Genomic DNA, 19,491 nt, shown 5'->3' on the forward strand with positions numbered 1-19,491 from the left:
AGAAATGCTAGCTGAAACATCAAATTCAGCTGCCCAAAACGATGAAAATCCTTGGTCACATTTGAAAGACTGTTTTTCATTTAAATTCAAGAGGGCCAATAGTATCATCATGCAATGCCAGATGTGCTTGCCAAAGGTGACTGAACTGGCAGTGTTCAATAACTTTACATCTAATTTGCAGAAGCATGTTTTGGTAAGTATTTGTGTATTGGTACTTCAAACAAAGTTTTCATGACTAATAGCAAATTGCCAATTAGCAAAACAACATGTTTCGTGGCATTACTCATTTTTGTCTAGCACTAGCAACCCGTAGGACAACATATGAAGGACACTGGCTAAATTAATTCACATACATCTAATTAGCTCATACGGGCTACTTGGGCTACTTCACTACATGGGAGGGATCTGTTCTACAGGTTTTTTTTTTTTTATATAACTAAGTAACTTTTACTTAAAGTACATTTTAAATCAACTACTTATTACTTTTACTTGAGTAATTTTTCAGATAGGTAATTTCACTTGTACTTGAGTAATATTTCATCAAAGTATTGGTATTTTTTTTTTTTTTTTTTTTAAGATAATTTTTTGGGCATTTTTGGCCTCTATTTTTGACAGGACATATAATGACATGAAAGGGGAGAGAGAGGGGGGGGGGAGTGACATGCAGTAAAGGGCCGCAGGTCGGAGTCGAACCCTGGGCCCGCTGCGTCGAGGAGTAAACCTCTATATATGAGCGCCTGCTCTACCAACTGAGCTACCTGGGCGCCCAAAGTATTGGTACATTTACTTGAGTACAATATTTTAGTACTTTTTCCACCTCTGGTTACATTCCATCACTGATCCACTCCAATGTGTCTGCCAGGGGACCAGTACCTGGTCAGACACTTCCACATAATGCTTTGGACTCATTTCACTTTGAGTTATTGTCTACAGTCTTTACTTTATAATGACTTCCAATTAGTTTTTATACCGTCTATTACAGTCTGTGTTGTTGCTCAAGAGGCTACCCCACCTCCCCCCGCCCCCCACCTCCCCAGTTATTTTCAAAGGGACACTTTGTGAAGGCTTTGGCATGAAAATCACATTTCCAGAACAAAAACAACGATCTGTCAAACCAAATAGAAAAGTTCATTATGTTCCAGCTGCAGGTACAGTATGAATGCTTTGATCACATCCAAACCAAAGTATATTTTAAAGCTAAATAGCTCCCACGGCATTTATTTAGGCAGCGAGCTATGACTGAAAACAAACCGTACAACTTCCCTGTGAGGGAGTTTGATCACCGGGTGTGCTCAAGGAGTATTGATAAAGGCAGCAGCGACGGCTGCTCCAGTACACCTGCTGCTGGGTTTCCTGTTTGTTCTGGAAGGTTTTGTGCAGCGCTCGACAGCATGACAAACCAAACAAGAACGCATATTAATTCTCGGCTACACGCTGAAGGATAAAGCAGCTTCGCAAACTTAAGAAGACAATCTGTCTGGAGGATAAAGACAAAGCAGTGGAGCGCAGTGTTTGAGAGAAGTCATTTGTACTTGTTTGGAAGCAGGATAAGAGAAATAAAGGTGTAAATAGGAATCCAAAGTGAAGTGGTACAATGTTTTCTAAATCAGCGTAGCACAGGAGTGTGTCGTGCAGCTGCTGAGACGTACTTAAGCATCTGGTTTGTTGGCGTTTCGGATTTGTTCTTGTTCCGTTCTGGCAGACAGAGCCGCAAACACAAGAATAAATATCCCTGAAGAGAGACCAACTCAAAACAGCAGCTCTCTGCCTGGTTGGAAGTTAGACACAAACACTGCAGACGCACAGGAGGTGGCAGTTAGCAGAATATATATTGGTCTGTGAGATAATAAAAAAAAAAAAAACACTTAAAGAAGAAAAACAAATTCACACCCAGAGATTCACTTGCAGACATACAAACGCATGGATGGATTTATTGACATGATATAAAAAAGGAAGAGGGGGAAGGCTAATTTCTAAGGCTGCAAGATTTGAGTAAAATACCTATTTGCGATTGCTTTGACTGATATTGCGATATGATTCACAATATTGGAGGAAATGATCATTTTTATATAATTATTCTCATTTTTATTCAGTTTTTATTTTTTATCCAAGGTGCAGTTGGAAGAGATGTGTTTTTAGCCTGCGGCGGAAGATGCGTAGGCTTTCGGCCATCCTGATGTCAACGGGGAGCTCATTCCACCATTTAGGAGCCAGGACCGCAAACAGTCGGGACTTCGTTGAGTGATTAGTTGTCCCTCGCTGTGAGGGGGCAGCGAGCAGGTTGGTTGATGCAGAGCGGAGTGGGCGGGCTGGGGTATATGGTTTGACCATGTCCTGGATGTAAGCTGGGGCTGATCCGTTCGTGGCCCGGTATGCAAGTACTATAGTCTGACAAGCCAGACCCACATCAAGATGTTGGGTCTGGGAACTCCTCATTGGCAGGGCTCAATCCGAGGGGCGGGATGTCTTTCAAATTCTCTCTGCACGCAATAGGATAGCGCTACAACCAATCAGAGCAACGCCAGTTGATAGATTAAACTTTTGCCGTATCCGGTCGGCAAAACTCCGAACACATCTTCCTTTTTTAAGAATGACTCCAGTGCCGTTCTTTGTTCTTTTCTCAAAGAACAGCTTAACTCCAAGTCTTCCAGAGTCGCGGCCAAAGCCGATTCCAAAGACCGCTGTTCGCCAGCAGCAGCAGCCATCTTCTTTGTTTTCAAGTAGCAGGGAATTCACGCGGAACCGTCGCAACTCTGTCGTCATTATGTTAAGCCCCGTCCACCGACTCTATACACGACTGGCCTGACTAGAGTTTGGTTTTTCCAACTCGCAAGCCAACGGAGAGTTAGCTTGCGAGGCAGGCCAGCCAGGAGGGAGTTGCAGTAGTCTAGACGTGAAATGACTAGAGCCTGAACCAGAACCTGAGCCGTCTTCTGAGTTAGAAGGGGACGTATCCTTCTGATGTTATGCAGCATTTATCTAAACGATCGTGCAGTTGCAGCAGTGTTGGCAGTAAAGGTCCTTGCGCACTGAGTCCCGCGACCGTAGCAAACATTTAATGTGTTTTGACAAAGAGAAGGTATGAACCCAGAAATGCAGCACAGAAAGACGCTTGCAGAATGCAGCGTATCATTTCATAACTCAGACAGTCTGCTGTCAAGATGGTAGGCTATTGATGAGGAGAATGGAAGAGGAGAATGGAAGAGGGACATATGAGAACACAGACAGAAAAAGAAGAGCAACAGTGTAGTGATGGAGACAGAGAGCGAGTGCAGCGCACTTCCTTCAGGTAGCCGTGGTGCCAAACGCAAGAAGACGCAGGCAGAGAGGACAGGCAGAGAGAGGTAACGTTACTGCCAGCGGAGAGAAGCGAGGGATGAAGTGAGGGAGAAGGAAAATTTAGCAACAGATGAATTAATATGCATCGGACTCAGTGTGCAAGGTTTCTGTGCATGACAAATTTTTAGGAAGACAGATATGAAAAAACGCATTTGAAAATTTCGGACTCACTGTGCAAGGACCTTAAGGGAGAGTTTGCAGAGTTAGCAGTCTGGGTGGGGACTACCACAGAGTTGTCAATTGTTATAGTCAGGTCTTGGGTAGGAGAGCCCTTCCCTGGAAGGAAAAGGAGCTCAGTCTTGTCAAGGTTGAGTTTGATTGATTGACTAGATCTGCCTTGAGGCGGGCTGTAAAAACACTGTCAAACTACCCGCAGTGTCACTTTAAATTACCTTAAATTGTAACCAAGGCAGGAAATGTTTTGTGAAACACTGTTTTTGTCTTTCAGACTAATTAAAATAGGTTATCAAATGGGATTACATGCCTGTTTCTGTAGCGTTGGTTTAGTACTTCTGTTTCGACAGAAAAAAAAAAAACAATCTCGGGGGGGGGGGGTTTATATAAAGTTTATCGATGGAGAGTTTACCGACAGAGAAGAAAATGAGTCATTTTGGTCACAGCAGTTTGCTTTAATTGGCTTTTTGTCAGCTCGACATTAAAAAACACAAAATATGAAAGTGAACAACAACATTTAAATCAAACAACTGAGCCTAATTAGAGAAACAAAAAGAGAACAGCAGGTGAAATCCATTTATTTTGATCAGATTTGTTTCTGTTTTCGCGGGAAGAAGGGCTGGAGGTTGAACACAGTTTTATGCAGCGGTGAATTTGTATGCGAGGGATATTTTGTACGCATTGCTGTGTCTCAGCACACACCAGAGGAAGGCTGCGTGTTTTACTTTGTGATAAACCTTTGAATGTTTCTGGGATTTGATCTCCGGGGTGTGAAGTAGCTGTGTCACACACTGTTCTGTATTGCCTCAGAAACTTTGGCGTGTGCAGGTTTCAGGAGGCCAGATTCAACAATGTTTAAAAGCTTCCTGCAGCTGAACCAATGTGTTTTAAGTAACAAAATCAAGAAACAAAGCAGCTGTATGTATGATGGAAGACAGGTGCTCTGGTGCGGACCAAACAACCGAACTCTGGTCCACTTGAAAACGGGGGTCTCGGTTCACCTCCAAGGGCTCTAGAGTTTGATTCGCGAGCCGACCCAAATACAGAAAGTGAACCAAAAATGGTGCATTTACTAGCCTCCGGTTCCAACCCTGCACACATTTTACTGACGTCTGTATGATTTAAGGGATGATAACTGTCAGATCCATAACCTAATATGACCACACATCGCTGGTCGTCTGTGTGACATCATCATCTCTCTCACATCAGGGCCGCACCTCTCCTTCACTCGCTGTCTGTCAGCTGCTCACGTTGTTCGCCTTCTTCTTAAACATTAGAAACACTAAAACCAAAACTAGAAAACCCAAGACGTTATCAATTTGGTGTTGCTCCATTATTTCTGAGACGTTTGACAGTGCAGTGTGAACACAAACCGAACCAAATGAAAAATGCAACAATGTTGCAACTTCATCCCCAAATCGCACCGAGTCTACCGTACTATAGGTGTGAAAGCGCCCTAAGCAATGTCCTGCTGCGGACGGGGGCTGCAGCTAAATGCATTTTAGACACCTAAAAACATGTATAGCAGTTTAAGTGGACGCTATATTTAGAGTATTTTCAGCCCTTTACGACGGGGAACTGAAGCCGTTATCTCTGCTCTCTTCAAAGCCACCAGACTCCTTTGACCACCAGACTCCTTTGACCACCAGACTCCTTTGACCACCAGACTCCTTTGACAAAAACAGACATTTTACCTCGCAGAACACGGCTGCGCGACCGCTGCCTCCATCGGTTAGTTTCTGTTGTTGTGTGACTCTGGTGTTTTAAAGGGTTAGTTTGGAATTAGTCTCGCATTGCCAGACCCTCCTCTAAAGTGTGCTGGAGGAGGGTCTGGCTACTCCACACAGCATTCGGGGATGGGAGGAAAACGCGTTCTGGTTTATTGGCATTTCTTTAAACCAATCACAATCGTCTTGGGTGACACTAAGCGCCGGATGGAGCCGCTGCAAAATAGCCTCAGGAAGGAACTTGTTTTGGTGGAACGTGTACGTTCAAAAGTTGTTTTAGTCATGCAACAGAAAACTCAGATTGGACAGATAGTCTAGCTAGCTGTCTGGATTTACCCTGCAGAGATCTGAGGAGCAGTTAACCATAGTCCACCGGAGTTTAAAATTACGACACAAAGAAAGAGGAAGGTGACGGACATCTGGTCGAAAATGAGGGACATCCGGCAGAATTTCCGGCGCCACCTGAACAATCCCGGAAATGAAACGTCGTCGATATAGACTAGTTCGGAATCAACAAAGTCTAAAGACATTTGGCAGCTTCTTTAGTAGTGAACGGTGTTTGGGTTCAGACCTACCCGATAGGTGAATTCAACCTTAGACGTCCCTGTTCTTCCTCCCTCTACTTCTATCTCCACTGCTCCAGTGTAGGAGATTTCGGGAGGGATGTCAGACGGTGGAATTCTCTTCGCTGGGCCGATCTCACACACCACACTGGACAGAAAGAGAGGTTAAATATTAACAAGGACAGCCAGCTCAGGCTGCAGCTGACAGAGGTGGAATGGAACAAAGTAGGCCTACTATAGATACAAATGCCAGGTAATTTACTCAAGTATTTCCATGTTCTGTTACTTTATACTTGTACTTCTCCACATCTCCAGATGTGTTGATGTTGAATGTTAGGAAGGAAAGGAAGGATGTTCCTTTATGTGTTGAGAAAATTCTCTTAAGCTAAATAAAGCCTTGAAAAAGCCTCTATGATCAGCAGAAAAATTCATCGTCACAAATCTGAAAACAGGGCTGTTTTTCTGACACCATGAAAAAGTTTTTGATCTTTTTATACGTGGTTCTCACAGGACAGCGACGCTACAAACATATGATGATCTTATAGAATGTGATGCATTGCTGTAGATTAAACTACCCCAACAGTTTATACAGGAGTTAAAATGAGCACAACCTGAAACATCTACAGCAGGAAAATGCGACATGCACATTAATGCAGCAGGAATATGAATCCAGAAACATTAGATATTCAGTCTGTCTCTGTTGGACTACCTGGTAGAGACAGAATATCTGTCCCCCTGGTGAACACAGTTCACCCCGGCCACTGTGATCCTCTTGATGTCTTCCCTCTTTATTCCCATGTTGGAGCCTTTGATGGTCACGGAGATCTGACCGTTCAGAGGGCCGAAGCGAGGAATGATCTGCAGAGAGGAGAGGAAAGACAGTCAGACGTGATACAGTAGATTATAGTCAATATTTGGGGAAAAAAAAACAACATTCCCTCTTTAGCGTTTAGCTTAGCGCAGCATCAATTCATAGTCATTTTGCATCTATTTTAAGATGTTTTATGTTTCTCTGTGGTCGTTTTGCATCTCTTTGTAGACGTTTTGCATACATTTTTAGTCGTTTTGCATTAACTTTTAGATGTTTTTGATTTTTTATGCATTGTAGTTTATGCAACCAAAAACACTGGCTTGGCTGCGTCATTCTCCTAAGCTCCAGCTTCTCGTCAAAGATTGTCACGTTTAAAAAAACAAAACAAGATGTGTATAGTTTATTGACATGCTTTGACTTCATTGAAAAAGTCACATATGCCAAGAATGTCGGAAAAAGTGACCAAAACGTTGAAAAAAGCACCAGAAATGTCGGAAACCGGGTCAAAAATGATGGAAAAAAACGGCAGATGTTTTGGAGAAAACAACAGAAAAAAACGTCAAAAAAAGCCCCCAAAATTAAAAAAAATAGTGGCAAGAATGTCGAAAAAACCACCGCCAAGACAAAAACTAGGCGGGCCAAAATTTATTGTAAACTAGAAATTGCTGTGTGGGCTGGATCAAAGTTTGCGATGAGCCTGATTTGGCCCACGGGCCTTGAGTTTGACACCCCTGATCTAAAAGCTGTATTTTTCAAGAAGGCTGCACATATCTGCCCCGATTTGATGCGACAACATGACACAGCAAAGTGCCATCATCGGCTCCATGTATCTAATGTTTCTTGTCTTCTTGCCAGTTAAAAGCTTTCCACAAAAAGCTTGAAATGTTGATGCGGAAATAATAACAACTCTTGACCCAATCAGCTGCTGCTGCCCCTACAGGAAGTCGAGACGAAACAAATGACTGATGTTCCAGAGAAAATACGAAACAAATTGAAAAAAAGAGACAAACTGTGAATTCAAAATCAAATGTCACACAGAAGGGAAGAGGCAATTGATTGAGAAATTGTCTGTTTGTGAAAAGCTGTATGGATTCTGAAAATGTAGAATATGATCTAACGAAGACGACGAATTGTTAAAATGACTGTGGAAAGAATAGAAATGAGGCAACAAATGGAGCCAATTATTTTAACAGATGGATGGATTGTATTCATCCCTGGAGTACGACTCTTCTTCCTCTTCGTCTTCACACAAACACAAAAACGTCTGTTCAATGGTGTCTCAAGGTAAAAGTACTCACACTGTGTACTGCATACAGTAAACGTGTGGAGAATCATTTTATAGACACATTCCTCAGGAGGTTAAATCGCTTCTAGGATGTGTGTGCGGAGAAAACTTTCCAAGGGTAAATCGGGTAAAGCTTAGGATCAATCCTCTGGAGGACCAAGAATATCCAGAACAACTTTTTTTATGGAAATGTGACCTGTAGTTTCTGTGAGGTTTCATATTGAACTAAAGTGGTGGTCAAGGTTGAGAAATTTAGGCTTAACGGTGGCACTAGATGATTGGTCACAGGAGTTATCAAAATCATTACGATAAGAATATCCACAATGAATTTTAATGTCCGTCAAGACAGTTGGTTAGTTAAGCAATAATATGTAGTTATATCAAACCCTCAAGTGTAATATTGCGATTATACAACAGTTACCAACAAAATAAAAGTTATAATCAAACTGTATTCATATTGTGGGGCAATTCGCTCTCAAAACAGAGACGATTTCTAGTCCCTCCCTGTTTAGTAAGCCAGTCAACTTAAGCTAACGTTAGCTTTGTAGAGATCGTGGGATTTCCCAAACTGAATAATTACCGCAAATATAAACACCAAACTGCCTTGCTAGCTCTATCCTGTTATAACTAGCTAAGATATCTGCCGAAAAAAATATTTTTTCCATGGATAGATTTAGATACTAAACGACAGCGAACTTCAAACAACAGAGACGATTTCCTGTCTCTATAAAACGTTAGTCAGCAGCTAACTTAAGCTAACGTTAGCTTTGTACAGATCGTGGGCTTTCCCAAACTGAATAACTACCAAACATGTAAACACCAAACTGCTTTGCCAGCTCAATCATGTTGTAACTACAATATTTTTTCCATCGACAGATAAAGCTCCTGTACGTCAGTGAAAAAAAAAAACGCAGCTATTTTCTAGATAGCGCTGTAACCGGCACAGCTGATCCAAAACATTTCCAGTGAAAGTTAACTTCAGAGCGTTGTAACAAATAAGTCGTTTAATCCGATGAATCACTTTATATTCTAGTTGGAGAGCTTTTGTGTGTTCCGCTGTGGTTCCTGAATTACTTCGCTACATGAATAGAAATGTTTTGAAACAGTTTTTTAATTCAACTCAGTAATGTTGACACAGAAATGGTGGAGTGATATTTTAAGTGATGCGCCAGGTGTGCTCAAATGGCTCTGGGTGTGCCGTCATGCTGATTTGAGCACGTTCTAAATGTCTCGTTAACCAATCAGATTGTCTGATCGGATCTACTTGTTGTATAATAGTTAATCAAGACCTTTTCATGGGCCAAAATGTTAGTTAATGGTTAATCATGATCTGATGGTGGTGCTTCGAAGTCACCAAATTATCAAGATTCATCCTCTGAGGATCAAGCATATCTAAAGAAAAAAACGTGCATTTTCTGAGCTACCTCTTCATGGACCAAAGCATTCCTCCTCTGGGGACAATGAGAATCGATCAGCAGTTATAAATATCTATCTCTGGACTGCAAGTGTTGACTCCCTGCAGCTGTGACAACAACCACCTACAGTAAGTTATTATTCTGTTTGTTTGATTCTTGTCATCAAACCCATTCACTCGCAGATGCATTTAAAATCACCATCGTCCTCTGTCATCCATGTGATTGCTTCTTTGTTGTTTTTCTTCTGTGACTGCAGCGCATATCAGACGGTTCCTCTTCAGTCATTCTTTTGAAATCACAGCATGCAGTGTGCCGCTGTACTTTTTTTTTTTTTTTTTTTTTTACTACAGAAGATACTTCAGATGTGATGTATGTCAAATGGTTGTTTGGTGTTTTATAACAACGAGAAGGGAAAATGCTATATTCTGGATCTCTTAAAGGTGCTTGTTACGACAAGTCTTTCAGTTCATGCTGATTTATCCCGGCCTAACCGGCAGGTGGGAGGGATGAGATTCATTGAGGTATTGATTCAGGAAGCAGAGGCGGAGAGCCTCAAGCGGACGGACGTTACAGGCCACACACGCTGGAGACAAACATTTTTTGGAAGAGTTTATGATTGAGGAGACGTTTTCTTGTTTTCCCGCAACACAACTTTTGCAAATACAACTTTTAAAACCTGAACGATGACACTCAAGAGCGGACTGGTGCAGACCCGACAGCAGAGAGGCTGGAGAGGCACGTCAGAGAGCGCTGGCCGTCTCGAAGAGGGAGATACCAAAAGCATGCAGGCCCGTCTCCGGACGCAAACTGAAACAGTGGCTGGGTGAGTCAGTTTAACACAGCGTAGTCTATATCGACGACGTTTCATTTCCAGGATTATTATATAGTCTGAGCTGGCAGTCCTTGTTAATATTTAACCTCTCTTTCTGTCCAGTGTGGTGTGTGAGATCGGCCCAGCGAAGAGAATTCCACCGTCTGACATCCCTCCCGAAATCTCCCACAAAGGAGCAGTGGAGATAGAAGTAGAGGGAGGAAGAACAGGGACGTCTAAGGTTGAATTCACCTATCGGGTAGGTCTGAACCCAAACACCGTTCACTACTAAAGAAGCTGCCAAATGTCTTTAGACTTTGTTGATTCCGAACTAGCCTATATCGACGACGTTTCATTTCCAGGATTATTCAGCTGCCGCCGGAAATTCTGCCGGATGTCTCTAATTTTCGGCTAGATGTCCGTCACCTTAGTCTTTCTTTGTGTTGGCGTTCTAATTTGAGATTTGCTCTGTAAGTCAGTCTGGCCAAGAGCCTATTCAAGCCTATTTCCAATTTTTCCAAATCGAGGCACCAATCACAACCGTTGAGGTGGGCTCTACACGATAACGACAGCGTAGCGACGGCAAGCAGCTTTTTGTTTACATTCAACATGATGGCGACCGAAGTGCAGCAACCCACTGATGCCGCTGTCACTGCTACATCACCCGGCTCGTTGGTCTGATTGGATGAAGGACTATCCAATGCGCCCAGAGGCATTTGAGCAGCGTCCGTTGGTGACGCCCCTTTGGAAATGAGCTGCGAATGAACCTTCCCCAGTCTGGTGTCAACCAGGCTATCAGATCACAGCACTGGGCTTTAAACTCTTTAAACTTTGTGAGGACACTTTCTGCCACAATGCAGATCAAAAGAGTTTTCATTTCTGACACCTTATGTATCATTATATATATTAACCATTTTCGGTTGAGTTTGCAATAGTTTGAATAATGTTTTACCTGCTTTTTAGCTGACATTTGACATTTTTATGGCTGTTTTATTTGTGTCCAGCATAGAGTCTTGATGTGTATACACCAGTGTTGATAATCAACAAGACGAGGATGTTAAACTGTCTCTTCACTATTTGCTGAGTTGAGCCTGTGGAAACTCAAACACTGCCTTTTAAAGTAATATACACGAGAGTTGAATACCGGAAACATCTCGGTATTTCCCAGGGATTCTCGCCCAAATCGGCTGCCTCAGGTCAACACGATCAAACTTTTTTTCCACTGTTTATTCCACTGTTCTTCTACACTACCACATAAACGACCACGTTTAAAAAGATTACAACCAGAAAATCAAGATGTGGGTGTTTATGTAGCCAAATCTCAGACATGAGTAGACTCTCAAACAGGTCAAGTGGGCCACGCGGAATCTGGTGATGCAAAATTCCACAGAACTTTCGTAACAGAATATGAACACATCCCCACCCAAAGCAGAAAAACAACCTGCTAAATTCTGTAGATTTGGGGCTGCACATCGAGTTTCCTGTCCTGTACATAAAGAAGCTCATACAGTGTTTGATTCTGATCGATAAGAGTTTGTTTAATTGTGTGTTTTTTCACGACTCACGTCTGTGATCTCCGGGTTGGGGCACTGTGGCTGTGGCTGTGATGACGGGCAGAGATCCCGGTAAACACAGGTGCGTGTGGCTGCACACCAGGCACACTGGTACTTGGCTTCTGCGTGTTTACACAGACTGCAGTCCTCCCGTCCCACGGAGCAGTTATACAGCACGACTGTCCGAGAGAAGGAATTGAAATTGGAAATAAGAGAGAATGTCAAATGGCGTAATACCTGTGCTTTCACACTTCATCTTGATTTGTGTGTGCACAAGTGTGTGTGTGTGTGTGTGTCTGTACAAGTGTGTGTGTATGTATCAACTACTGTAGGTGTGTGTGTTTGTATAAGTGACACACCAACCTGTCAGGGTGCTGTCAATCTTCCTCTCAGTGACTTTGTCTTTAATATGGAACGATACGCTCACCTCCTGCTGCTTGTCATAGGCAAACTGCACACACACACACACACACACACACACATACAGATTTAGGTTTTCTACAGGGTGTTTGTGTGTGATGAAAGAGAGTGAGGAAACACACTGTAACCACATACTGACAGTCTCAGACTTAGTATGAGGTGAGGATCATTGGAGGCAGAACAAGTAGAAGCTAGTGACTCAGAGAAAACAATGACATTGCTTTGTGGACAATCTTTAACAGTGCAAAACTGTGATCTTAAACGTACAATATGTAATGCTCTGCCACTAGGGGTCTCTCAATCAAAACAATAAAAGAAGAAAAGACGGAGCTTTGGCGTCATGGCAGTCAGCTTCTCCTGGTTAGGATTCCTCCAGCGTTCCTTGTTCAGGAGCTTTTTATCCGCAGAGGTCTCCCCCTCTCCAAAACAAACGGAACCGCCAATTAAAATACTGAATCTGTGTTTCTCTGACGCTGTTGGGCTTGTCAGTGGAGGGGCTGTGAGTCGCACTGTCGCTAATGTTTGCCGCTCTTAAGATCCAGACGTCCGATTGGAAGTACTACAGCAATCAGAATGAAAAAAAATTTTAAAAACTTTTACGACGGTCCCTTACTACACCTATAGTGACGAGCGCGTTGGACAGATATTCAGGTCTTTGCGCTCTCAACTGCATCGTCATTTTTGGGGATTTTGAGATTAACTGTGAAACTGTAAAACATCTGTCCTAATAAGCTCTCCAACATACCCTAAAAGTGGGAGAAATCGAATCACTGGCGGAGCTATTGAAAGTAATGTCCGCAAAAACGGACAAATGTCAAACATTAAACTAACTTCACCCCGCTAAGGCCGCCATGCTAATGCACGCTAACTGCTAACGTAGGAGCCATGACATATGCCAGAAACCACAAGTTTGACTTCCTCAAAACACCCCCTAGCTTGAATTGTTGGATTGCGACACAGTGTTCTTTACAGGTCGCTTTGCAATGTATGTAGCTAACGTTATGTTATTGTGGCTAATGTTACCATCGCCAGCGTCACGGTTATGATATGTTGGACATTTTATGCTTCTGCCTCAACTCCACGCTGTAGCTACGGCGTCGCGACCCTTTCGGAGTTCTGCGTCGGGGTTGCTTTGCATCGCGGTGCATTTCACCGCCATGATGCTAGGGGGCGATAGGTCTGAGGTTATTTGCGAGGTGTCTTTATGTTATGTTAGCAAGCTAACTTTAGCACAACTGCCCACAAAGTACTGCTTGCTGGCGAAGTGCTAATTTCAAAATGTTACTGACATATAGACACTTTATAAACGGATAACCCCGTCATTGTAACCAAAATATGTCTGAGTTTATTTGCAAAGCTGATGTCAGTGAACTAGCGTGTTGCTACTCCCCACAGTAGGCTGCTTGAAACACCGACTATCAACACACAGGCCGAGTCGACCAATCACAGTCCTTGCGGTCTGCGTCACCTCGACGCGAAGTTAAAATTTTTTGGAGGTGTGCGTCAAGCTACGGCGGAGGGCTCGGAGGGGGGTTTGCGGCGACGCAGAGGGGTCTGCAGGGGTACGCCGTCGATTCGACGCAGAAGCATAAATCAGCCTTAAGTCGATTCCCACTTTCTTACTGTACAATGTATAGACAAGCTATATAACGGGTCTGGAAGTAGTAGTACCGACAATCTCCCCCCTGCCAAAATTGTTTCCCCGCTTCTGTTCAGCGGGCGTAGCCCACAGACAGTGACTGTGCCCTGGGTACAGACGGCCGTGAGGTCGTGGTCTTTTAAGTGGCTGTTGCAGTGACGTTAAGCCCAGAAAAGGTGGCTGTCAGTCGCGAACAAAGCTCCGCGAGGTCGCGGTCTTTTTAGCGGCCGTTGTTGTTCCGGTTGGTCAATAAAAGGTGACTGTCAGCCGCGTACAGAGCTCCGCGAGAGCACAAGCTTTTATAACCGTCAACATAGCATCTAGCAACTCCGCTGCGCTGTGGATTAACGTCTGGCAATGAGAGACTAGCATCAAGCTAACACTGACATTGTGTGACGTTGGGTTTAGCGTTCTCAACACCCGGCAACTCCCGTGAACTTCGACGCTGGGGAGGAGGGGTCGGGGGAGACAACTCTTTCAGTATTTTGAATTTGGACTGCAGTAACCATTTTAAATGCTAGCTGTCAGTATTACATATTGGACCTTTAATAAAACTAAAAGACAATCTAAAAACTTTAAAGCAATTAAAATCGAAAATCGAAAATGTCAAAAAACAACCCCATAATACAACACTGAGTTTTGACTCACAGTTTAATCTCACAAATTAGTGGCTAATGATTCACTAATTCTTCTAATCATCATTAATGATACACTCCCTGATTTGGTTATGAACGCCTGGTAGCCTAGAACAAAGAATTTGGAGGATTAACGTCGAGCTGCTAATGGAAACAATAAAAGAATCAGTGTTTCTTTAAGTGGACCTAATGGGTTTAATTTAGGTGCAGAAGGAGAAAAACAACTAAAATGTCGCTGTACAGACAAACAGTGACTGATTGGTTTATTTGAAATGCTTTACTGTTTGCGAGTCCTGATTTTAGATTAGAGTTATTTATATCTTGCTTAATTACGTCTGTGTGCTGCGACGCCGATGTTGATGGGCTTTTGTTATCAGCTCTGCTTTTGTATTTATTTATTTTTTTCGTAGCAGAGAAGAGATGCTTTTCAGTTTTATAGCCTGTTGTGGCCTGTTGCCTTTTGGGTAAGTGTTTGTTCAGTGCAATAAAAAAGTGTCTGAATTGTTCCTTATTTTTATAATTAAAATAGTTTTCCCAAAGCTGCCAGTGGGCAAAATGTTCCCTCAGTGCCCAGCAGGAAAATTGTATCCGTCTTACACACTAAAACTACTGTCTGTGAGAATTAAATGAACACATACAGGTCCTTATGCATTTAGAACTGTGACTTAGTCTATATACACAACGTTCTACTGCCGGGACTGCCGTTGCCGCCGGAAATTCCGCCGGATATCCCTCTTTTCAGCATTTCATCATTTCCTTCCTCTTTCTGTGTTGCCGTTCTAACCTCCGGTGGATTTCTGAGGACTATGGTTAACTGCTCCTCAGATCTCTGCAGGGTAAATCCAGACAGCTAGCTAGACTATCTGTCCCGAGGCTATTTCGCAGCGGCACTGTTGCTCCGTCCGGCGCTTAGCGCTGCCCAAGACGATTGTGATTGGTTAAAAAAAGGGCAATAAACCAGAGCACGGTTTTTTTCTCCTATCCCGGAATGCTGTGTGGACTAGCCAGACCTTCCTTCCAATGCGAGACTAAACACAACTCAAAACCCTCTAGAAGTAGGAACAATATGCAGTTATCCAGGCTAGTTTAGTCTCATTATCCCGTTAAACACAACACGCAGGGAGAGGAGACAATATAATAAATGTTACGAGCTAGGTAGCCAAAAAAACGTGTGCCATCGCTTAGATCGCCTTTAATTATTCATAGGTGTTTTCTGGGCGTAACATGCAATAAACCAATCAGAGATCATCTCCCATTCCCTTTAAAAGCCAGGCGAGTTTGGACCTTGGAGCATTACTATTATGATGGAGGATTTGCACCGTAATATTTTTATCTTTTTATCTTTTATCTTTAGCATGTGTGTGTGCTGCTGCACTTCCCTGTGTGTTTGTAACAAGCATAGTGTGTGCGCACTGTGCACGTGCCTAGGCGCATTTTACTAATGCGTTGTTAAAATAACAATGAAATGCTGTGTTATTGACTTTAGACCAGGTTTTTGTTGGTCAATGACTTCCCGCTGCCTCAAGATAGCAATACGCCCAGAATGCACCTGAACACACCTCCCTGTAAGACCAGCACGCCCAGAATGCACCTGAACACACCTCCCTGTAAGACCAGCACGCCCAGAATGCACCTGAACACACCTCCCTGTAAGACCAGCACGCCCAGAATGCACCTGAACACACCTCCCTGTAAGACCAGCACGCCCAGAATGCACCTGAACACACCTCCCTGTAAGACCAGCACGCCCATGGGCCACAGATGGGTGCAGGTGCATTTGCTATTTAAACGACGCGGGCGCTGGACGGGAAATTGACAACTGCGTCGGTCTTAAACAAAGACACTTGCGTCGGGCTTTGTGCTGCGCCGGGTGCAGGATAGGGCCCACTTTATCTTATGCTTTAGTGTTTTATTAGTATTTACTGTGGTTTATTGTGCTTTTTATGACTATTGATTTGATTTAATGTATTTTTAGGATATGTAGTGGAGTAAAAGTATACATTTTATTTAGGATACCTAGAGGAGTAAAAGTATACATTTTATTTAGGATATGTAGTGGAGTAAAAGTGAATGTTTCCAGGAATATAAATAACGAAGTAAAGTACAGATACGTTAAAATTCTACTAAGTGCAGTAACCAAGTATTAGTACTTTGTTACAATACAACACTGTTTTTCGTATGTTGCGCATATTAAAGTGCTGTCGCTCCTTCATACTGACCTCGTAACCGGGGAATTTGAACTTCGACCCCTGCTCCTTGGTGACCGTCGCCTCCGTGTCCTTCATCAGCTCGGTCCCGATGGAAAAGCTCTGTGCCTGGAGACAGACAGGGACCTTCTTTACAACCATGAAATACAGTAGATGATATATTAATGATAATCATAACAATGTCTTTCTGTGGACAATCACATCTCAGGTGCAATATATATATATATATATATATATGTTTCCGGTACACTTCTGCAATTATAACTTAATTTATCTTACAGCTGTTTTCTCTTTATATTTTACTTTTTTTTATATTTATATAGCTTTACATTTTTTATTGTATTTCTTATCTCCGTTTAAACTAACACGCCCAAACCGCCAATATCTCATCTACGTTCTTGTACACTGGTCAGCGTATAATATGGCATGGAATCAGGGCGTCATTGGAAATGGACAATGGAAATTGAGCTTGCTCTCAATTCGCCCTCCCTGAATAAATAAAGGTGATATATGTGCGTCCCGGGGTAAACAGGATGCAATATGTGTATACTCCGCCCGCTGCAGGTAGTTGCCATGGTAACGTTAGTAGCTTAGTCTCAGAGAACGAGACCTCATGACCCAATCAGGCGGCGAAACGTTGGCGCCAGTGTTGGTGTTGCCAAAGGTCGCTGTTGAGACTGCAACACAACCCCGCAGATTCCAAACCAAAACGGGTCAGAAGCGTTTCCAAATGTCTCCGGTTTAGAGGTTCTGAAACGCCAGAGCAGGGGGAATGAGAGGGGGAAACACTAGAGCAGGGGGAATGAGAGGGGGAAAGGCCAGAGCATGGGGAATGAGAGGGGGAAACGCCAGAGCAGGGGGAATGAGAGGGGGAAACGCCAGAGCAGGGGGAATGACAGGGGGAAACGCCAGAGCAGGGGGAATGAGAGGGGGAAACGCCAGAGCAGGGGGAATGACAGGGGGAAACGCCAGAGCAGGGGGAATGAGAGGGGGAAACTCCAGAGCAGGGGGAATGAGAGGGGGAAACGCCAGAGCAGGGGGAATGACAGGGGGAAACGCCAGAGCAGGGGGAATGACAGGGGGAAACGCCAGAGCAGGGGGAATGACAGGGGGAAACGCCAGAGCAGGGGGAATGAGAGGGGGGAACGTAGAAAAAGATACTCGTTTCTAAACCAAAACGTAGAAATGTAAATGTAGCCTAGGTGGGCATTCACACCAAGAAAAGTTAGGGTTTACAACCCCCCCCCAATAATCAAAACTGGCTCTTTCAGAAGTTTTTGTTCCTTTTCAAGGTTTTCAAGTTCAATGTTATGGTTTTTGGACAATTTTATTCTACGTGTTTGTCGCCTTTTCAAGGTTTTTTGGTGCGTTCTCCTAAGTTTTTTATGCCTTTTTAAAGTTTTTGTCTCTTTTTTCGACAATTTTTTCAAGGTTTTTGTCACCTTTTTTAAAAAATACATACAGACAGACCTCCCTAGATAGTTGGAGATCACAACCCCTCCCCCAATGTTGAACCCAAAGTTACGCCCTTGTCGGCCCAACTTTTAAGTGGCAACCCCTGCCGCAGCCTAAACGCACTACCCCCATTCAAAATGAATGGAAAGACCTGCGTTTTTAACGGACTGTTGGAGTGCTGACACAGGAAGTGTAAACGAGCAATGCACACAAATTCCAATGTGCTCGTAGGACCCTGTACCTGTGCAAAGCACTAAACCTCTATTCCATTCTCTTCTCTTCTAATGAAGCATTTAATGTGCAGGTGTGAGCGCTCTCACCATGTGGCCCAGGTTCCTCCCCTGGAAGCTGATGGGGATCTGAAAGCCCACGGGGATCAACTGCGGCTCCGGAGACTCAAACTGAGGACAGCTGTCACTCTTCATCACCGGAAGCAGAAATATTAGGAGTTCAACAATCACATCAACACATTATCGTCTAGCCGTTCAAATAATCCTCTAATGATTGATAGGGAACACAAATATTGTAGAGAATAAAAAATGTGGTCAGAAAATGTGCGATCCTGTAATAAAAAATCATCACAAATTCAAATATTTCCAACATTAAATTCAAACCTAAACACCACACATTCCTAATTTAATAATAAACACACACACACATGCACTCACACACACACCCACACACGCACACACACAACCCCCTACCTGTTTTGGTTTAACAATGCGTTCCCCAGCTACAGCATCATCGTTGTCACTGCAGATGTGATCCTCAGCGTTCCACTGACAGCCCCATGTACTGTTCACACACGCTATACACCTGAAAACACACAAACCCCACATACTTACATACATGTGTGCGATTCACACTGTGTGTGTGTGTGTGTGTGTGTGTGTGTGTGTGTGGTCCATCTTACGGTGTGTTTGGGTTCTTCCTGACTGTGGCAGCACAGCTGTAGAAGTCATACTCTCCAGACGTCACCTCGATGTTGTCGTTCACCAGAACTTTGACTGGGACCGACAAGTAGTCTGAGAAAACACACACACACACACACACACACACACACACACACACACACACACACACACACACACACACACACAATTAGATAATTAGATCGATAAGATTGTGTATTTTTCAGTTTAATATCAATCTATAGCCGGTTAGGTTATTGTCAACATACCTATGAAAGCCACGCATCCTGTGAAAGCCCTAGGTCTCTAGTTTGTGGTTGTAAAGTTTCGTGAGGCTGATAAAATGGCTACCATGGGGGCTTACATCATCACACATTAATACAATTGGGCTCATTGAATCCACAAGATTCCTAGCTTTCCAGTCAGACCCAATTTATGCAACACTGAGACTGTTTAGGGACTCCAGTATGCAGAAATAGAGACTCATGGGTACCCTAAGAACCCATTTCCAGTCAGATATCTTAAGGTGAGAGGTCAAGGGACCTG

The 19,491-nt window shown here is 43.4% G+C and overlaps 1 protein-coding gene across 3 annotated transcripts in view; it reads right to left on the minus strand.

Moving 5' to 3' along the window:
- LOC116047920 (plexin-B2-like) overlaps positions 1-19,491 on the minus strand; it is a 244,747-nt gene that overhangs the window by 35,212 nt on the left and 190,044 nt on the right. For all 3 annotated transcript variants that reach the window (XM_031296960.2, XM_031296961.2, XM_031296959.2), the window contains exons 13-20: positions 18,948-19,059; positions 18,739-18,850; positions 18,355-18,453; positions 16,592-16,687; positions 12,042-12,129; positions 11,691-11,857; positions 6,513-6,661; positions 5,816-5,951 (exon numbers count right to left, since the gene is read on the minus strand). In XM_031296960.2, coding sequence (XP_031152820.1) covers positions 5,816-5,951; positions 6,513-6,661; positions 11,691-11,857; positions 12,042-12,129; positions 16,592-16,687; positions 18,355-18,453; positions 18,739-18,850; positions 18,948-19,059 — 959 coding nt within the window. The remainder of the gene's footprint in view (positions 1-5,815; positions 5,952-6,512; positions 6,662-11,690; positions 11,858-12,041; positions 12,130-16,591; positions 16,688-18,354; positions 18,454-18,738; positions 18,851-18,947; positions 19,060-19,491) is intronic.

This window comes from Sander lucioperca, chromosome 20 (assembly GCF_008315115.2).
Source record: "Sander lucioperca isolate FBNREF2018 chromosome 20, SLUC_FBN_1.2, whole genome shotgun sequence".
Taxonomy (NCBI): Eukaryota; Metazoa; Chordata; class Actinopteri; order Perciformes; family Percidae; genus Sander; species Sander lucioperca.